This window comes from Cetorhinus maximus, chromosome 16, assembly GCF_964194155.1.
Source record: "Cetorhinus maximus chromosome 16, sCetMax3.hap1.1, whole genome shotgun sequence".
Classification (NCBI taxonomy): Eukaryota; Metazoa; Chordata; class Chondrichthyes; order Lamniformes; family Cetorhinidae; genus Cetorhinus; species Cetorhinus maximus.
In genome coordinates this window covers 40,680,763-40,697,122 of record NC_135894.1, presented here as the reverse complement: position 1 = coordinate 40,697,122, position 16,360 = coordinate 40,680,763, and the positions used below count along the sequence as shown (strand labels likewise).

Sequence of the window (16,360 nt, the reverse complement as noted above, 5' to 3'; positions counted from 1 at the left end):
ATTTCCCTTGCTGAACACTTTGTAGACTTTGCTTCTCTTGTAACTCCATGTCTATCACAACGTCCCTAGCTATTGTTCTACCTCCATTTTTCTGATCTGAATCTGACTGATCTGATCCTACTCCTGGGATCCCATCCACCCGCCACACTAATTTAAATACTCCCCAACAGAACTAGCAAAAGCCCCCGCAAGGACACTGGTCCCAGCTCTGCCTGGATGCAGCCCGTCCAGTTTGTACAGGTCCCACCTTCCCCAGAATCGGTCCTAGTGCCTTAAGAATCTGAATCCCTCCCAGTTACACCATCTCTCCAGCCACGTGTTCATTTGGTCTATCCTCTTATTCCTGCTCTCGCTAGCACATGGAACTGGGAGTAATCCTGAGATTACTACATTTGAGGTCCTGCATTTTAATTTATCTCCTAACTTCCAGTACTGAGCTTGCAGGTCCTCATCCCTTAGTTTACCTATGTCGTTGGTACCAATGTGTACCACGACCACTGGCTGTTTACCTTCCCTCCCCAGAATGTCCTGCAGCCGCTCCGTGACATCCTGGACCCTGGCACCAGGGAGGCTACCATTTGTGACTTCTCAGATACTGAAGCAGTCTGTGTCCATATGTAGCAAGAACTGGACAATATTCAGGCTTGGGCTGATACGTGGCAAATAATATTTGCGCCACACAAGCAATGACCATCCCCAACCAGAGAGAATCTAACTATCTCCCCATGACATTCAATGGCATTGCCATTGCTGAAATCAACCACTATCAACATCCTGTGGGTTACCATTGACCAGAAACTGAACTGGATTAGCCATATAAATACTGTGGCTTCAAGAGCAGGTCAGATGCTGGGAATTCTGTGGTGAGTAACTCACCTCCTGACTCCCCAAAGCCTGTCCACCATCTACAAGACACAAGAAAGGAGTGTGATGGAATACTCTCCATTCGTTTGGATCAGTGCAGCTTCAACAACACTCAAGAAACTCGACATGGTCCAGGACAAAGCAGCTCGCTTGACTGACACCCCATTCACCACCTTAAACATTCACTCCCTCCACCATGTGCCACCAACAAGATGCATTGCAGCAACTCACACAAGGCTCCTTCGACAGCACCTTCCAAACCCATGACCTCTGCCACCTAGGACAAAGGCAGCAGATACATGGGAACACCACCACCTGCAAGTTCCCCTCCAAGATGCACGCCTTGACCTGAAACTATATTACCATTCCTTCACTGTCTCTGGGTCAAAATCCTGGAACTCCCTTCCTAACAGCACTATGGGTGCACCTACACCACATGGACTGCAGCAGTTTAAGATTGCAGCTCACCATCATCATCTCAAGGGCAATAAGGCCATATCCCATGAACATTAAAAAAAAGCACTTCCATGTCTGGGGTTTCTGCATTTTGCGTTGTGGCAGAACAGATGTATGTGTGCTGGCTCCTTGTGTTTACATTACTAAAACTGGCTTCCTTAACTTTGGCAGAATAAACAGACCTACAAAAAAGTGTGTCCATTTAGGCTTTGAAGAAAAATGATAAACATATAGGTGCCTATAGAAATATCTGCAAACTGTTTAATCCCACAAGATTCTTCCAGTCTTTATGTACCTTCCCATCTGATAAAAGGTTGCATTTTGTACGCATTCAATTTTTCCTTTTGTTCTGTTATTTCAACCTTGCCTTTAAAATGTTACTAATACAACCACTGTTGTAGTTATTGTACTAACTGAAGTACAATGATACAATCCTGGTACAATTCCTGGGAATCTGGGTAAATTCCGAAACCTGAAAATATCAAGGTCGTCTGGAATTTCAGGATTGAATAGTGATGTGCTTCTTTTATTTTATTAGATAGGAAGGTAGTTAAAGCTGGAGGAACCTGATGGGATTAAATATTTGTTCTTCTAATTATCCTGGTCTTGAAACAGAGAGCTAAAACATTCATGTTCTGATGTTGTATTGAGGAAGTATTCAGTTTCTACCACCAGAGGTGGCTAGTGAACTATGCAAACATCTCAGGAGACTCCAGTTGGGGTTTGCAATCATGGGATCCTGCGATCCCCAGCTAGTTTAATGGGATTCATGGCCTAGAAATTCTAATGTTTTTGAAATTAAAGCAAAGTAAAAATGAAGTTTCCCCAATCAATATAACACCAGCTCTGTTCAGTTGGTAGCACTCTCGTCTTCGTGTCAGAAGGTTGAAGGTGGGTTGAGGTCTCACTCCAGGACTTAGGCACAAAAATCTAGATGCACATTCCAGTGCAGTGCTCTTGGAGGTGCTGTCTTATGGATGGGATGTTAAATCAAGGGCTTGTCAAACCACTCAAGTAGGCATGGAAGATCCTATGACAATATTTTAAAGAAGAGCAGGAGAGTTATCCCTGGTGTCCTGGCCAATATTTGTCCCTCAATCAATATCACAAAAAATAGTTCTGATCATTATCATTTTGCTATTTGTAGGAGCTTGCTGTGTGCAAACAGCCTGGTGCATTTCCTACATTGTTAGACTTCAAAGTTGCTTTAATTGCTGTAAAACGCTTTGGGTCCTGAGGTTGTGAAAGGTGCCATATAAATGCCATGCTTTCTTTTCCTTTTTAAAAAAAAATCACTAGGTGCAATTCTTTCGGCCTTATCCCTAATGATTGAGAGTAGTAGCACTGGAGGCAAGTAGAAACACAAATGGATAGATGAGACAGAAAAGTACCCTTAGCTGAAGTAGACGAGAGAAATTGGGCGAGAGAGATCAGAGGAACTAAAGGGATATTGCAGGTTAAAGAGGGCGGAGCGAGGCAGAAGTGAAAGGGTGAAAACGAAAAATGTTGGAAACACTCAGCAGATCAGGCAGCATCTATGATGAAAGAAAGGGAACTATTATTTCAGGTCCCTCGGCCAACAGATGCTACGTGTTTACAGCATTTTCTGTTTTTGTTTCCGATTTCCAAAATCCACAGCATTTTGCTTTTGTTTTAGAGGTGAAAGAGCAGTTGGGATCATTAGAAAGGTATAATATTTTACATTCTCTTCATCGCATATTTAAAGATTGCTGATTTGTGGGCCTGTGTGCTAATTTTTCTGCTTGTTTAATTGGAGCCAGAATCTGCACTGCACCTTTCCTAGTTTAGCTCCCTTTATTGTTAACTATTTTGTTCCTACATTGAATCCAACTATCATCTAGAACAAAATCATTCACTCCAGTTAGGGAAAATACGTTCTGTTGTATTCAAAATTAAATCTGAGATAGTTTCTTTGCTAGCTCATTTCAAAGGAGAAGTTACGAGGAAAAATTTTTTTTTGAAGAACTGCAATGACAGCACCAAACAATTCATCTAGTTGTAAATACTTTACCAATTAAAATTATGCATATTGAGCATACAGGACATCAGTGTAGGAGTTCCTCAAGGTATTTTCCTAGGTCCTTCATCAGCTGCTTCATCAATGATCTTCCCTCTGTGTTCACTGATGATTGCACAGTGTTCAGTACCATTTGTGACTCCTCAGATGCTGAAGCAGTCTGTGCCCATGTGAAGCAAGATGTGGAAAACATTCAAGCTAGGGCTCATAAGTGGCAAGTCACATTTGCGCCACACAAGTGCCGGGCAGTGAGTATCTCCAATGAGAGAGAATCTAACAATCTCCCCTTGAAATTCAGTGGCATATCATTACTGAGTTTTCCACCATCAATATCCTGCGGGCTGCCATACGAACAAGGAGCAGGAAGAGGCCATTCAGCCCCTCAAGCCTGTTCCGCCATTTAATAAAATCATGGCTGATCTGATAGTAACCTCAAATCTGTATCCTGCCTGCCCCCGATAACCTATCACCCCCAATGCTTACAAGAATCTATCCACCTCTGCCTTAAAAATATTCAAAGACACTGTTTCCACCGCCTTTTCAGGAAGAGAGTTCCAAAGACTCAACCCTCAGAGAAAAAATTTTGCCTCATCTTCGTTTTAAATGGGTGGCCCCTCATTTTAAAACAGTGACCCCTAGTTCCAGATTCACCCACAAGAGGAACCATCCTCTCCACATTCACCCTGTCAAGACCCCACAGACTGGCCAGAAGCTTACTGGACCAGCCATATAAACATTGTACCTACAAAAGTAGGCCAGAGGCTGTGAATTCTGTGGCGAGTAACTTACCTGCTGGCTCCCCAAAACCTGTCTACCATCTACAAAGCACAAGCCAGGAGTGTGATGAAGTACACTCCACTTGCCTGGATGAGTGTGGCTCCAACAACATTACGAAGCTTGACACAATCCAGGACAAAGCAGCCCACTTGATTGGCACCCCATCCACCACCTTAAACAGTCACTCCCTCCACCACTAATGCACAGTGGTAGCAGTGTGTATAGCGTATGAAAAATGCACTGCAGCAACTCACCAACGCTCCTTTGACAGCACCTTCCAAACTTGCAACTTCTACCAATTTGAAGGACATATGTAGCAGAGGCATGAGAACACCACCACCTGCAAGTTCCCCTCCAAGCCACACACCTTCCTGACTTGGAACCACATTGCCATTCCTTTAGTGTCACTGGGTCAAAATCCTTAATCTCCCTTCCTAATACCAGTGTAGGTGTACCTGATTACCAGATGGACTGCAACGGTTCATTGAGGCGGCTCACCACCACCTTCTCAAGGGCAATTAGGGATGACCAACAATTGTTGGCTTTGCTGGTGACATTCACATCCCATGAAAGAATTAAAAACCCACCAAAATGGTCAGGAAAACTCACAATTATACACTACATGCCATCATTTGGTTGGCATTTCATATTATATTACAACTAGTGTCAATTTCTATTTTTATTACATGGGTTCCGAGGACATTTATCTATATTTTGATAGGCCCATTCCTTGATTCTATTTGCAATTAGGATCTCTGGTTGATATAACTGAATAAATCAAATCCCTTTTTATTAAATTTTAATTAAGACATTTTCTGGGAGTTTTGCTACTGTTTTGAGAACTCATTCAGCAATTTTACCTATTTTTATAACAACTTTTTAGATATTGTAACGAAACTCATGACCTACTTTTTTAGATGCTGTAAGGAAATTATTGGAGCTAGAAATTTCAAGAAACTCCTGATTAAAAGCGGAATGTTTGTGTAAAGTAGTGTTGAGGAGCACATAAGAATAGCATTTAAGCTCAAATTTGCAGATGGTGCCCTTGGGTTTCATTGAAGCATCATGTTTGTGTTAACCTGTCTTTCTCTTTGAATGCTAACTAACCCTTTATTTCAGTTTTGTATTTTTTAATAAAACATATTTTTACTAGCGATGGTTGCCACTGTCCCTTCCCATAGTAAACGTAATAGTTTTGACTTCTTAACACACTGTCAACATATTGGGATCAGCATAAAGCCTCATCATTGTCAATTCACTCAGAACAAATAAAATCAATTGAAGATCTTAATCCCTGCATCAGTCATTACCTAGGTTACCCTGGCAGAATCTTAGAACCTTCCTTGACCTGTACCCAAGAAGAAATGGCTTCAGTTGAACCAATTCCATTTCACACAGGATGCTGAAATATAGCACACTGGTCCAAGTTGTGTTCAAATGTAGGCGATAGAGATGGAAGAGCATTGTGTTGTCTCATGGTACACATAGTGCCCAATACTAGAGACACATATCACATAATACAGTTCATGTAATCTTATTAATTAATTGGCAAAGTTTACCCTGTCCATATCGGAATCGCATCAATGTACTAAAAACCTTGAGCTATGAGTGCAGTTATGCCCCCTTGACATATATTGAAATCTATAGGTAATGCTTGTTCCAGAGGAGGCAGTGTAACCTTCCGCAATCTGTTACAACAAACAAAGCTAAAAGACATACCATTCACTTTGTTTAACCGTGAGCAAGGCCACAGGAGATTTACTAGTTAATAATTACAGGTATATCCAATACAAAATATACGAAGTAATTAATTTAGATCAAAGGAATTTATGGAGTTCCATTAAAGTAAACACTTAGCCATTGAAATAGCCCAAATTCACCTGTGTTTTCATTTAGCAAAAATAAAAGCTTTTTTACCTGTGTCATATTAGTAAAGAAGGGATTGAATGGTGAGATCCACTCATCTATTCCGTTATCTTTGTTATAAAATTGGTGTGCATAGTGAACCGTACAGGCGGAACCAATCTTCACAGAAAGCTTCAACAATCACCAGTCAGCACGCAGTTAGTCATCAAAATGGGGGGAGTATAAAGAAAATCTAATTTTTAAGTTTGTTACCTCACAGGAAGCAGACTGAGTGCGATAACTTGGCACAATCTTGAAGGTGATACTACCTCTCATTTCCCTCTGGAAAGGAGAAAAAAAGTGAATATCCATTAAAACCCAAGTCTGGCATTTGAACACTATGTGCAGGTTGAAGCTACTAAATTTTAGCAACCGAGGTTGTGCTGTACGGTTCCACAACAAAGTTTTATGTTTTCACTAAGTCAATTTATTTCTGTAAAAGAATCATAAAAAAGGCAGCATTTGACCATGTCTGGATTTTTATCTGAAAGCAGCTGAAGAATCTGCTATATGATGCTTACATCTGTCTTCATATTGATTCACAAACAAAAATAAAATAACCAGTGGATATAGAAAGCTCAGTAATCTTCTGCAGATAAGTTATTTCTGGCCAAACATCTATTTGACTCAAGAATGAGAAACAGGCAGAAAATCATCATGTAATCGAATCAAGCAAGGAAGAGAAATTTATCTCAGTATAGAATCATAGAATGGAACATAGAAACATTGAAAATAGAAGCAGGAGTGGGTCATTCGGCCCTTCAAACCTGCTCCACCATTCTATATGATCATGACTGATGCTCTATTTCAACGGCATAATTCCGCTCTCTCCCCATACCCCTTGATGCCTTTTGAGTCTAGAAATGTATTTATTTCCTTCTTAAATATATTCAGTGACTTGGCCTCCACAGCCCTCTGTGGTAGAGAATTCCACAGGTTCACCAGCCCTCAGTGTGAAGTTTCCCTCATCTCAGTCCTAAATGGCCTACCCCGTAACCTGAGACTTTAGCTCCTTGTTCTAGACACCCCAGTAAGAAGAAACATCATCCCTGCATCCTGTCTGTCCAGCCGTGTCAGGATTTTGTATGTTTCAATTAGATCCTCTCTCATTCTTCTAAACTCCAGTGAATACAGGCCTAGTCGGTCCAATCTCTCCTCATACGACAATCCTGCCATCCCAGGTATCAGTCTGGTGAACCTTCGCTGCACTCCCTCAATGGCAAGTATATCCTTTCTTAGGTAAGGAGACCAAAACTGCACACAATCTTCAGATGTGGTCTCACCAAGGCCCTTTACAGCTGCAGTAAGACATCCTGGCTCCTGTACTCAAGTCCTCTTGCAATGAAGGCCAACATACCATTTGCCTTCTTGACTGCTTGCTGCACCTGCATGCTTGCTTTCAGTGATTGGTGTACAAGGACACCCAGGTCCCTTTGTACATCAACATTTCCCAATCTATCATAATTTAAATAATACTCTGCCATTCTGTTTTTCCTACCAAAGTGGATAACTTCAAACTTATCCACATTATACTGCATGTCATGTATTTGCCCACTCACAACTTGTCTAAATCGCCTTGAAGCCTCTTAACATCCTCCTCGTCACTCATATTCCCACTTAGTTTCGTCTTGTCAGCAAACTTGGAAATATTACATTTGGTTCCCTTATCCAAATCAATGATATACATTGTGAACAGCTGGGGTCCAAGCACTGATCCGTGTGGTACCCCACTATTCGCCGCCTGCCATTCTGAACAAGACCCATTTATTCCTACTCTCTGTTTCCTGTCTGCTACCCAATTCTCAATCCATGCCAATATATTACCCCAATCCCATGTGCTTTAATTTTGCACATTAACCTCTTATGTGTGACTTTATCAAAAGCTTTCTGAAAATCCAGATACATCACATCCACTGGCTCTCCCTTATCTATTCTGCTAGTTATGTCCTCAAAAAGCTCCAGTGGGTTTGTCAAACACGATTTCCCTTTCATAAATCCATGTTGACTTTGTATAATCCCGTTGATATTTTCTAAGTGTCCTGTTATCACATCCTTTATAATAGACTCTAGCATTTTCCCTACTACTGATGTTAGGCTAACTAGACTGTAATTCGCTGTTTTTCCCCTCCCTCCTTTTTTAAATAGTGGGGTTACATTTGCCACCCTCACATTTGCCAGGACTGTTCCAGAATCTACAGAATTTTGGAAGATGACAACCAACGCATCCACTATTTCCATGGCCACCTCCTTTAGTAGCCTGGGATGTAGATTATCAGGCCCTGGGTATTTATTGGCTTTCAGTCCCATTAATTTCTCCAGCACTGTTTTTTTAGTAATACTAGTTTGCTTCAATTCTTCCTTCTCACTCGACCCTCGATTCCTTAGCATTCCTGGGAAATTATTTGTTTCTTCCTCCGTGAAGACAGACTAAAGTAGTTGTTTAATTGCTCTGCCATTTCCTTGTTATCTATTATAAATTCTCCATTTTGGACTGTAATGGCCTACATTTGTTCTTCACCAATCTTTTTCTTCTTACATAGAAGCTTTTACAATCTGCTTTTAAGTTCCTTGCAGGATCACTCTCATGCTCTATTTTTCTCCTCTTAATCAACCTCTTGGTCCTCCTTTGCTGCATTCTAAACTGCTCCCAATCCTCAGGCTTGCTACTTTTTCTAGCAGCTCTATTTAACGCCTCTTTGGATCTAATGCTATCTTAAATTTCTTTTGTTAGCCATGGTTGGGCCATTTTTCCTGTTGTGTTTCTGCACCAGAAAGGAATGTATGGCATGGAATGGTAATAGCACAAGAGGCCATTTGGCCTGTTGAGTCCAAACTGACTCTCTACAAGCGTAATTCAGCTAGTTCCACTCCCCCCTTTTTCTATAACCCACAAAACTTTGATCTTCAGGTGTTTATCCAATTCCTTTTTGAAAGCCAAAACTGAATTCCTTTCCACCACCCTCAGGTAGTGAATTCCAGACCTTAACCACTCTCTGCATAAAAATATGTTTTCTCATGTTCCCTTTAGTTCTGTTGCCATCACCTTAAATCTATGCCTTCTGGTTCTCTGCCAAAGGGAACAATTTATTTCTATCTTTTTAATTTGTTCATGGGATGTGGGCATCACTGGCTATGCCAGCATTTATTGCCCATCCCTAATTGCCGTTGTTCAGAGGGCAATGAAGAGTCAACCACATTTCTGAGAGTCTGGAGTCACATGTAGGCCAGACCAGGTAAGGGCAGTAGATTTCCTTCCATAAAGGACATTAGTGAACCAGATGGAATTTTACGACAATTGACAATGGTTTCGTGGTCATCATTAGACTTTTAATTCCAGATTTTTATTGAATTCAAATTCTACCATCTGCCGTGGTGAAATTTGAACCTGGGTCCTCAGGGCATTACCCTGGGTATCTACTCTGCCCAGACCCCTCACGATTTTGAACATCCCTTTCAAATCTCCTCTCAACGTTCTCTTATCTATGGAGAACTATGCCAGCTTCTCCAATTTATCCACATAACTGAGTCCTTCATCCCCAGAATCATTCTTGTAAATACTTCCTGCATCCTCTCTAAAGCCATCACATCCTTCCTAAAGCGTGCTGTCCAGAGCTGGACCTAATGCTTCAATTGAGGCCAAACCAGTGTTTTATAAAGGTTTATCATAACTTCCCAGCTTTTGTACTCTATGTCTCTTAAGTGGGGAGGGTGAATAGCCAGAGACTGTAGTCCATATCAGTACCAACAACATAGGTAGAAAGAGGGATGAGGTCCTGCATGCAGATTTTAGGGAGCTAGGAAGGAGGCTTGCAAGAAGGACCTTAAAGGTAGTCGTCTCTGGATCACTCCTGGTGCCATACATCAGTGGGTATAGAAATAGGGTGATAGAGCAGATGAATGGGTGGCTGGAGAGATGGTGTAGAACAAGCTTGTCCAACATACATCCCACAGGCTGAATGCAGCCCATGAGGCTCCTCTACGTGGCCCCCCAGCCAGTTTTCAAAATTTCAGTCAAACAGGTGAGTTTCAATGGAAGATTCTGCATGGTGCTGCTGCTCCAATCACAGGCTGGTTCTCCCACATTTGCTGGGAGCAGCAAACTCTGGCATTGGTGAGTGTGCTGAGGCTGCTGGACCAAGGGAAACGAAGCAGCGCTGAGGCTGGAGCCCGCTCAGGTAAGCAATGATGGGACTGGAGCCTGCAGAGCCAGGTACATTAGGCCTGGGGAGAGCAAAGTTTTGGTGGCCTGTGAAGGGCAAAGTTTTGATGGGCAGGGGAAGTTCGAGAGTGAGTGTGCGGGAGAGAGTGAGTGTGTATGGGCGTGAGGGAATGAGAGTGTGTGTGTGTGTGTGTGTGTGTGTGTAGGAGTGAGTGTGTATGGGCGTGAGGGAGTGAGAGTGTGTGTGTAGGAGTGAGAGAGTGTACCTGAGAGCATGTGTGTGGGAATGAGAGTGTGTGTTTGAGAGTGTGTGTGCGTCTGTGGGTGTGTGTGTGCATGTGTATGTGTGAGTGTCTGAGTGTGGGAGTGAAAGCGAGTGACTGAGTGTGTGGGGGTGTGTGTGTGGAGAGTGAGTGACTGACTGTGTGCGCCTGTGTGGGGTAGTGAGAGAGAATGTGTGTGTGTGTGTGTGTGGATTGGGGGAGTGCAAGAGACTGAGTGACTGTGTGTGTGTGTGGGGTGGAGTGCAAGGGACTGAGTGACCGTGTGTGAGGGGGTTAGTGTGAGGGGCTGTGTGTGTGGGAGGGGTAGTGCAAGGGACTGAGTGTGTGTGTGTGTGTGTGTGTGTGGTGGGGGCGGGGGGTTGGGTTGGGAGGGGGTAGTGAGAGTCTGCCTTCGGCCCAGTTTCAGGTTTCTCACTCATTCTCACCACCACACACCAACAGATACACATGCACCCACTCACAGTGGGTGAGGGGAAGTGAGTAAGCACCCTAAGACTGGGAGTGAGCTGGACACACACTCTGGCCCTCTCAAACACTGGTCATTTTTATTAATTACTCTTTTTTAACTTAACAATGTATTGCTATGACATTGTTGCACCTTTGCTCAGCAATTGTTTCTTTCCTTAAAACCTCAACTTTTTTTTGGAAATTCAGTTTATTGTTGGGCCAAGGTTTAGTTCTCTGAAATTTGCTCATCAGCCCCTTGAGTGAGAAAAATATGCAAATGTGGCCTCTGAGCAAAAACGTTGGATAAGCCTGTCCTCAAGGGATGATTTGCTGGTGCTGTAGTAAATGTTTAAGCTAACTTGGTGGGACGGAATAGGGACCAGGATGTTGCATCAGAAACAATAAACAAGGCACACAAAGGATTGGGAGGAGATAGCACTGGAGTAAGAGATAGTGGGGTATTAGGTGGGGTCAGACTTAGAGGAAATACAGCAAGATGTAATTCAGCTATACAGTGCATGCGTGTAAATGAATGGTGTTTGGTAAAGGAGGTTGATCAGCTGCAACTGCAAATAGCCACACGGGAATATCATGTTGTGGCAACAATGAAGACCTGGCTCAAAAAGGGGCAGAACTGAGTATTAAAGATTCCTGAAGACAAAATGATCAGGAAAGATAGGGAAGAAAAGGAGGCAGGAGGTGTGGCAGGGTTGAATAAGGAGAATATTACAGTGTTGGAGAGAGACCGTTTGTTGGAGCAGTCAGTGACATTATCTACTTGGTTAGAGTTAAGAAACAATAGAGGAGTCATTAATCTTCTGGGTGTAGTCCACAGGCCACTAACTAGTAAGAAAGATTTAGAGGAGCAAATCTGCAGGCAAATTACAGAGAAGTGCCAGACCATAGAGTAGTAATAATGGGGAACTTTAATAATAGTAACATAAAGAGGGATAGCTATAGCGTAAAGAGCAGAGAGGGAGAAGAGTTTCTGAAGTGTACTCAGGAGAATTTTCTTGATCAGTACATTTCTGATCCAACAAGGAAGGGTATATTAAAGAGGAGATGATCTGGGTACATTCTAGGCACATTCAAGGAAAATATAGGGCAACTGAAACTGGAGCTCCCAGGGTTTTTGAAAGAAATACAGAGCACATTGAAGCAGAAAAAGGGTCCGTACTGACAGATGTCAGGTTGATAGTACAAATGACAATCAGGCTGACTATAGAAAGTTCGGGGGCAGTGAAAAAGGGCAGCAATAAAGGGAAAAAAAAACAGAGGGCAGAATTTTCTGCCTGTTAGGCAGGTGGGCCAAACCCAATCTCCGGCGGGCAGGGAGTCGATCCCCGCCGGAGAAGCGGGCTCCGCCGCCATTTTACCCCCGCCCAGCGTGACATCCATCAGGAAGCGCTATGCGCTTCCTGTGTGGGCGGGGGGGGATTCCCCAAAAGTGAAAATGCGCTCTTTTGTGCATGCGCACAGAAGAGCGCACATCTCCCTGAGGTTAAGTGCTGCCTTAGGGAGATCACTGACACTTTTAAAAATTTTAAAAATAGAAAAAAAAATTCCTTAACATGTCCCCCTCATGTGACAATGTCACATGAGATGGGACATGTTCATAATGTACATAATAAATTTATTAAACTTTTTTAAGCCCTACATGAAACCTCATCCCGCCGGTGGATGAGGTTTCACGTTTTTTCTATTGCCTGCCGAGGCTCCTGGCCTGCCTGCCAACCTTAAGGTTGGACGGGCGGGTCCTTTAATTGTATAATTGATCCTGTCAATGGCCTCAATTGGCAGGTCGGCGGGCCTGCAGCTGATTTTGCTGCGGGCCCGCCTTCCTGAAAATTTAAATGGGGCGGGATGACGTCGAGGGTTCCGCCCGATGTCATCCTGCGTCATTTTACGCGTCGGCGAGAGGGCCCCGCCCCGCGCCGGCAAAATTCTGCCCAGAGTGTAAGAAGAGACTGGCAACTAACATAAAGGGGAATCCAAAAATCTTTTACAGGGATATAAATAGTAAAAGGTTGGTTAGAGGAGGAGTGGCGCCAATATGGATTATGGCCAATTGTAGATTTACACACGGAGGCATGGTTGAGGTGCTAAATGAATACTTTGCATCTGCTTTTACCAAGGAAGAAGATAGTACCAAAATCACAGTGAGGAAGAGGTAATTGAGAGACTGGATGGGTAAAAATTGATAAAGAACAGCTATTAGAAAAGTTGACTGTACTTAACATTGATGTCACCAGGACCAGACTTCCAATTCTCCTTAGATATGGGGGTAGTGCCAGAGGGCTGGAGAATTGCAAATGTTACACCCTCATTCAAAAAACAGCATAAGGATAAACCCAGCAATTACAGTTCAGTCAGTTTAAACTTGTTGGTTGGAAAGCTTTTAGAAAAGATAATTTGGGACAAAATTATCAATCGCATGGACAAGGAGGCTTAATTAAGGATTTGTTAAAGGCAAATTGTGTTTAACTAACTCAATTGAATTTTTGATGAGGTGACAGCGAGGGTTGATAAGAGTGATCTGGTTAATGTGGTGTATATGGACCTTCAAAAGGCATTTTATAAAGTGCTTCATAATAGGTTTGTCAGCAAATTTGAGGCCCGTAGAACAAAAGGGACAGTGGTGGCACAGATACAAAGTAGGCTGAGTGATAGGAAACAGAGAGTAGTGGTAAAGAGTTATTTCTTGGACTGGAAGAAAGTATAAAGTTGTGTTCCTCAGGGGTGAGTACTAGGACTGACTGCTGCTTTTCTTGGGGCTGAACCTTCGGCTTGGCAAGCACAGACGGGGCCCACTCGCTGAGGTGTAAAATGACGCATGGTGACGTCGGGTGTGCATCCTGACATCATGGCGCGTCATTCAGACTTTCAGTTTGGCAGGCGTGCACCCGAGTAGGCTGCGTGCCCACCGAACTGTCAAAGGCCTATTAAGGCCATTTAACTCTCAATTAAAATAGTTAACGGAGCTGCCCATCCAACCTTAAGGTTGGCGGCAGGCGAAGAGCCCAGGCAGTCTTCACATTTTTCATGGAACCTCATCCATGGACGGGATGAGGTTTCATGAATGATTTTAAATTTTGACAAAAATTTTTATTGAAATTAATGCACATGTCCCAGCTCATGTGACAGTTTTACATGAGGGGACATGTCATAAAAATTTTCTCGCCATTTTATTAAACTTTTTGGACTTAAAACTAATCTCCCTGAGGCACCTCTGTGCCTCAGGGGGATTTCTGCGCTCTTTCGCGTACATGCGCGAAAGAGCACACTCCCGACTCAGGCAACCCCCACCCTGCCTGCACAGGGAGTGCTTAGCGCTTCTGGGTGTGCATCATGCTGGGCGGGCCTTAATTGGCCCGCCCACGTAAAATGGCGGTGTGGACCCGATCGGGGGCAACGATCAGGTCCGGAACCGCTCCGCCCAACTGACAGGCAGAAAATTCTGTCCTTGATCTATATTAATGACCTAGACTTAGGCGTCCAGAGCACAATTTCAAAATTTGCAGATGACACTAAACTTGCAGGCATTGTGAACTGTGAGGAGGATAGTGATAGACTTCAAGAGCACACAGATAGGCTGCTGGAATTGGTGGACACATGGCAGATGAAATTTAATGCGGAGAAATGTAAAGTGACAAATTTTGGAAGAATGAGAAGAGACAAATAAACTAAAGGATACAATTCTAAAGGATGCAGGAACAGAAAGGCATGGGAGAATATGTGCACAAATCTTCTAAGGTGGCAAGGGAGGTGAAGAATATAGTTAAATAGGTATCTGCTTGAACTGTTAAATCCCTCCGGGGTGAGGGAATTGTACTTTCTATCTGGGAAAAGGAATTTATTCCTTAGATTAATATAAACCATTGCCTAATACAGCATGGCCCATGCAGAGTTTATCTGCATCTGTTCTATCCCATCAAACTGAAAAAGGCATTTCTATTGCATCCATATGAATTTTATTCTCTTTGCACATCACACACCCTTTTGGTCTAACTGAATAAAATTGACAATTTAGTATTGCACTGTAGTGAATTATGGGCAGCTGTGCCATTGATCTCTACTCATGAAGAAATGGCTTGAGTTGAACCAATTTCATTTCACACAGGACTCTGACATACAGCAGACAGGTCTAAGTCAGATTCAAATGCAGGTCATAGAGGTGAAAGAATATTGTTTTGTCTCCTGGTACACGTATTCACCAACACTAGAGATAGCTATTTACATAATCCTATTAACTGGGTAACTGGCAAAGTTCCCTGAAGGAGAAATTTTTGATGATTTTTAAAAGCCTACCTTGTAGAACAGAGGATTAAAGTTTAGTGAAACTATTAAGTCATTACTGTTTAACATCTGTAAAAGCGATTGTTGGCCAATCAAACATTATACTATTTAAAGCAAGGGTGTACACAAAAATCACAGAGTTGGAGCATTGAAGCAAGGAAGGTAATAAAAAAGAGACAGGGCAACCTTTGCCTGATTCTAAACAGGTCTACTTACTTAAACAGTGTAAGCAGAGTAGTTGGGATGGATACAAACCTAAAATGTAGGAGGCTGGGGAAAGTATAGGTTTGAGACTAAAGAGGGAGACTAAGATTAATAAAGCTGCTGGAATAGAAGAAGGTTTAGCTGACAGTGCTGTAGGTCCATCGGACACTTACGCATTCACTCCTGTTGGCAAGGTTGCTGTTGCCGCCCTACCTTGCATAAACAAACAGGCTCCACTGAAGAAAATGGGTCAGATTCATGGCAGCATCAGGTGGAGCCTGCTCCATGCTGGTATTCACTAGGAAGAGGAGAATCCAGCCATTTGCGTCTTTTCAACAACTCCAGCAATTCAGGGGGCAGAATTTTCTGCCCGCTGGGCGGGCAGGTCCGAACCAATCTCCGACAGGCGGGGAGCTGATCCCTGCCAGAGAAGCGGGTCCCGCCGCCATTTTAAATGGGTGGGCCAATTAAGGCCCGCCCAGCGTGACGCCGGGCGGGAAGCACTATGCGCTTCCTGTGCTGGCAGGGGGGATTCCCCAAAGGCGAGAGTGCACTCTTTTGCGCATGCGCGCGAAAGAGCGCACATCTCTCTGAGGCTAAGTGCTGCCTCAGGGAGATCGCTGACAGTTGTGAAAACATTAAAAATAGAAAAAAAAAATCCTCAACATCCCCATCTTGTGACAATGTCAAATGAGATGGGACATATTCATAAATTTCACTAAAACTTTATTAAACTTTTTAAATCCCTACATGAATCCTCATTCCGCTGGTGGATCAGGTTTCATGTTTTTTCTATTCCCCGCTGGGGCTCCTGGCCTGCCCGTCCAACCTTAAGGTTGGACGGGCAGGTCCTTTAATTGTTTTAATGATCCTGTCAATGGCCTCAATTGGCCATTGACATTGCTGCGGGCCCGCCTTCCTGAAGATTTA

The 16,360-nt window shown here is 43.2% G+C and overlaps 1 protein-coding gene across 7 annotated transcripts in view; it reads right to left on the bottom strand.

Moving 5' to 3' along the window:
* The window catches only part of caska (calcium/calmodulin-dependent serine protein kinase a), a 515,992-nt gene that overhangs the window by 45,046 nt on the left and 454,586 nt on the right, over positions 1 to 16,360 (bottom strand). For all 7 annotated transcript variants that reach the window (XM_078559724.1, XM_078559725.1, XM_078559726.1 and 4 more), the window contains one exon: positions 6,254 to 6,322. In XM_078559724.1, the coding sequence (XP_078415850.1) occupies positions 6,254 to 6,322 (69 nt within the window). The remainder of the gene's footprint in view (positions 1 to 6,253; positions 6,323 to 16,360) is intronic.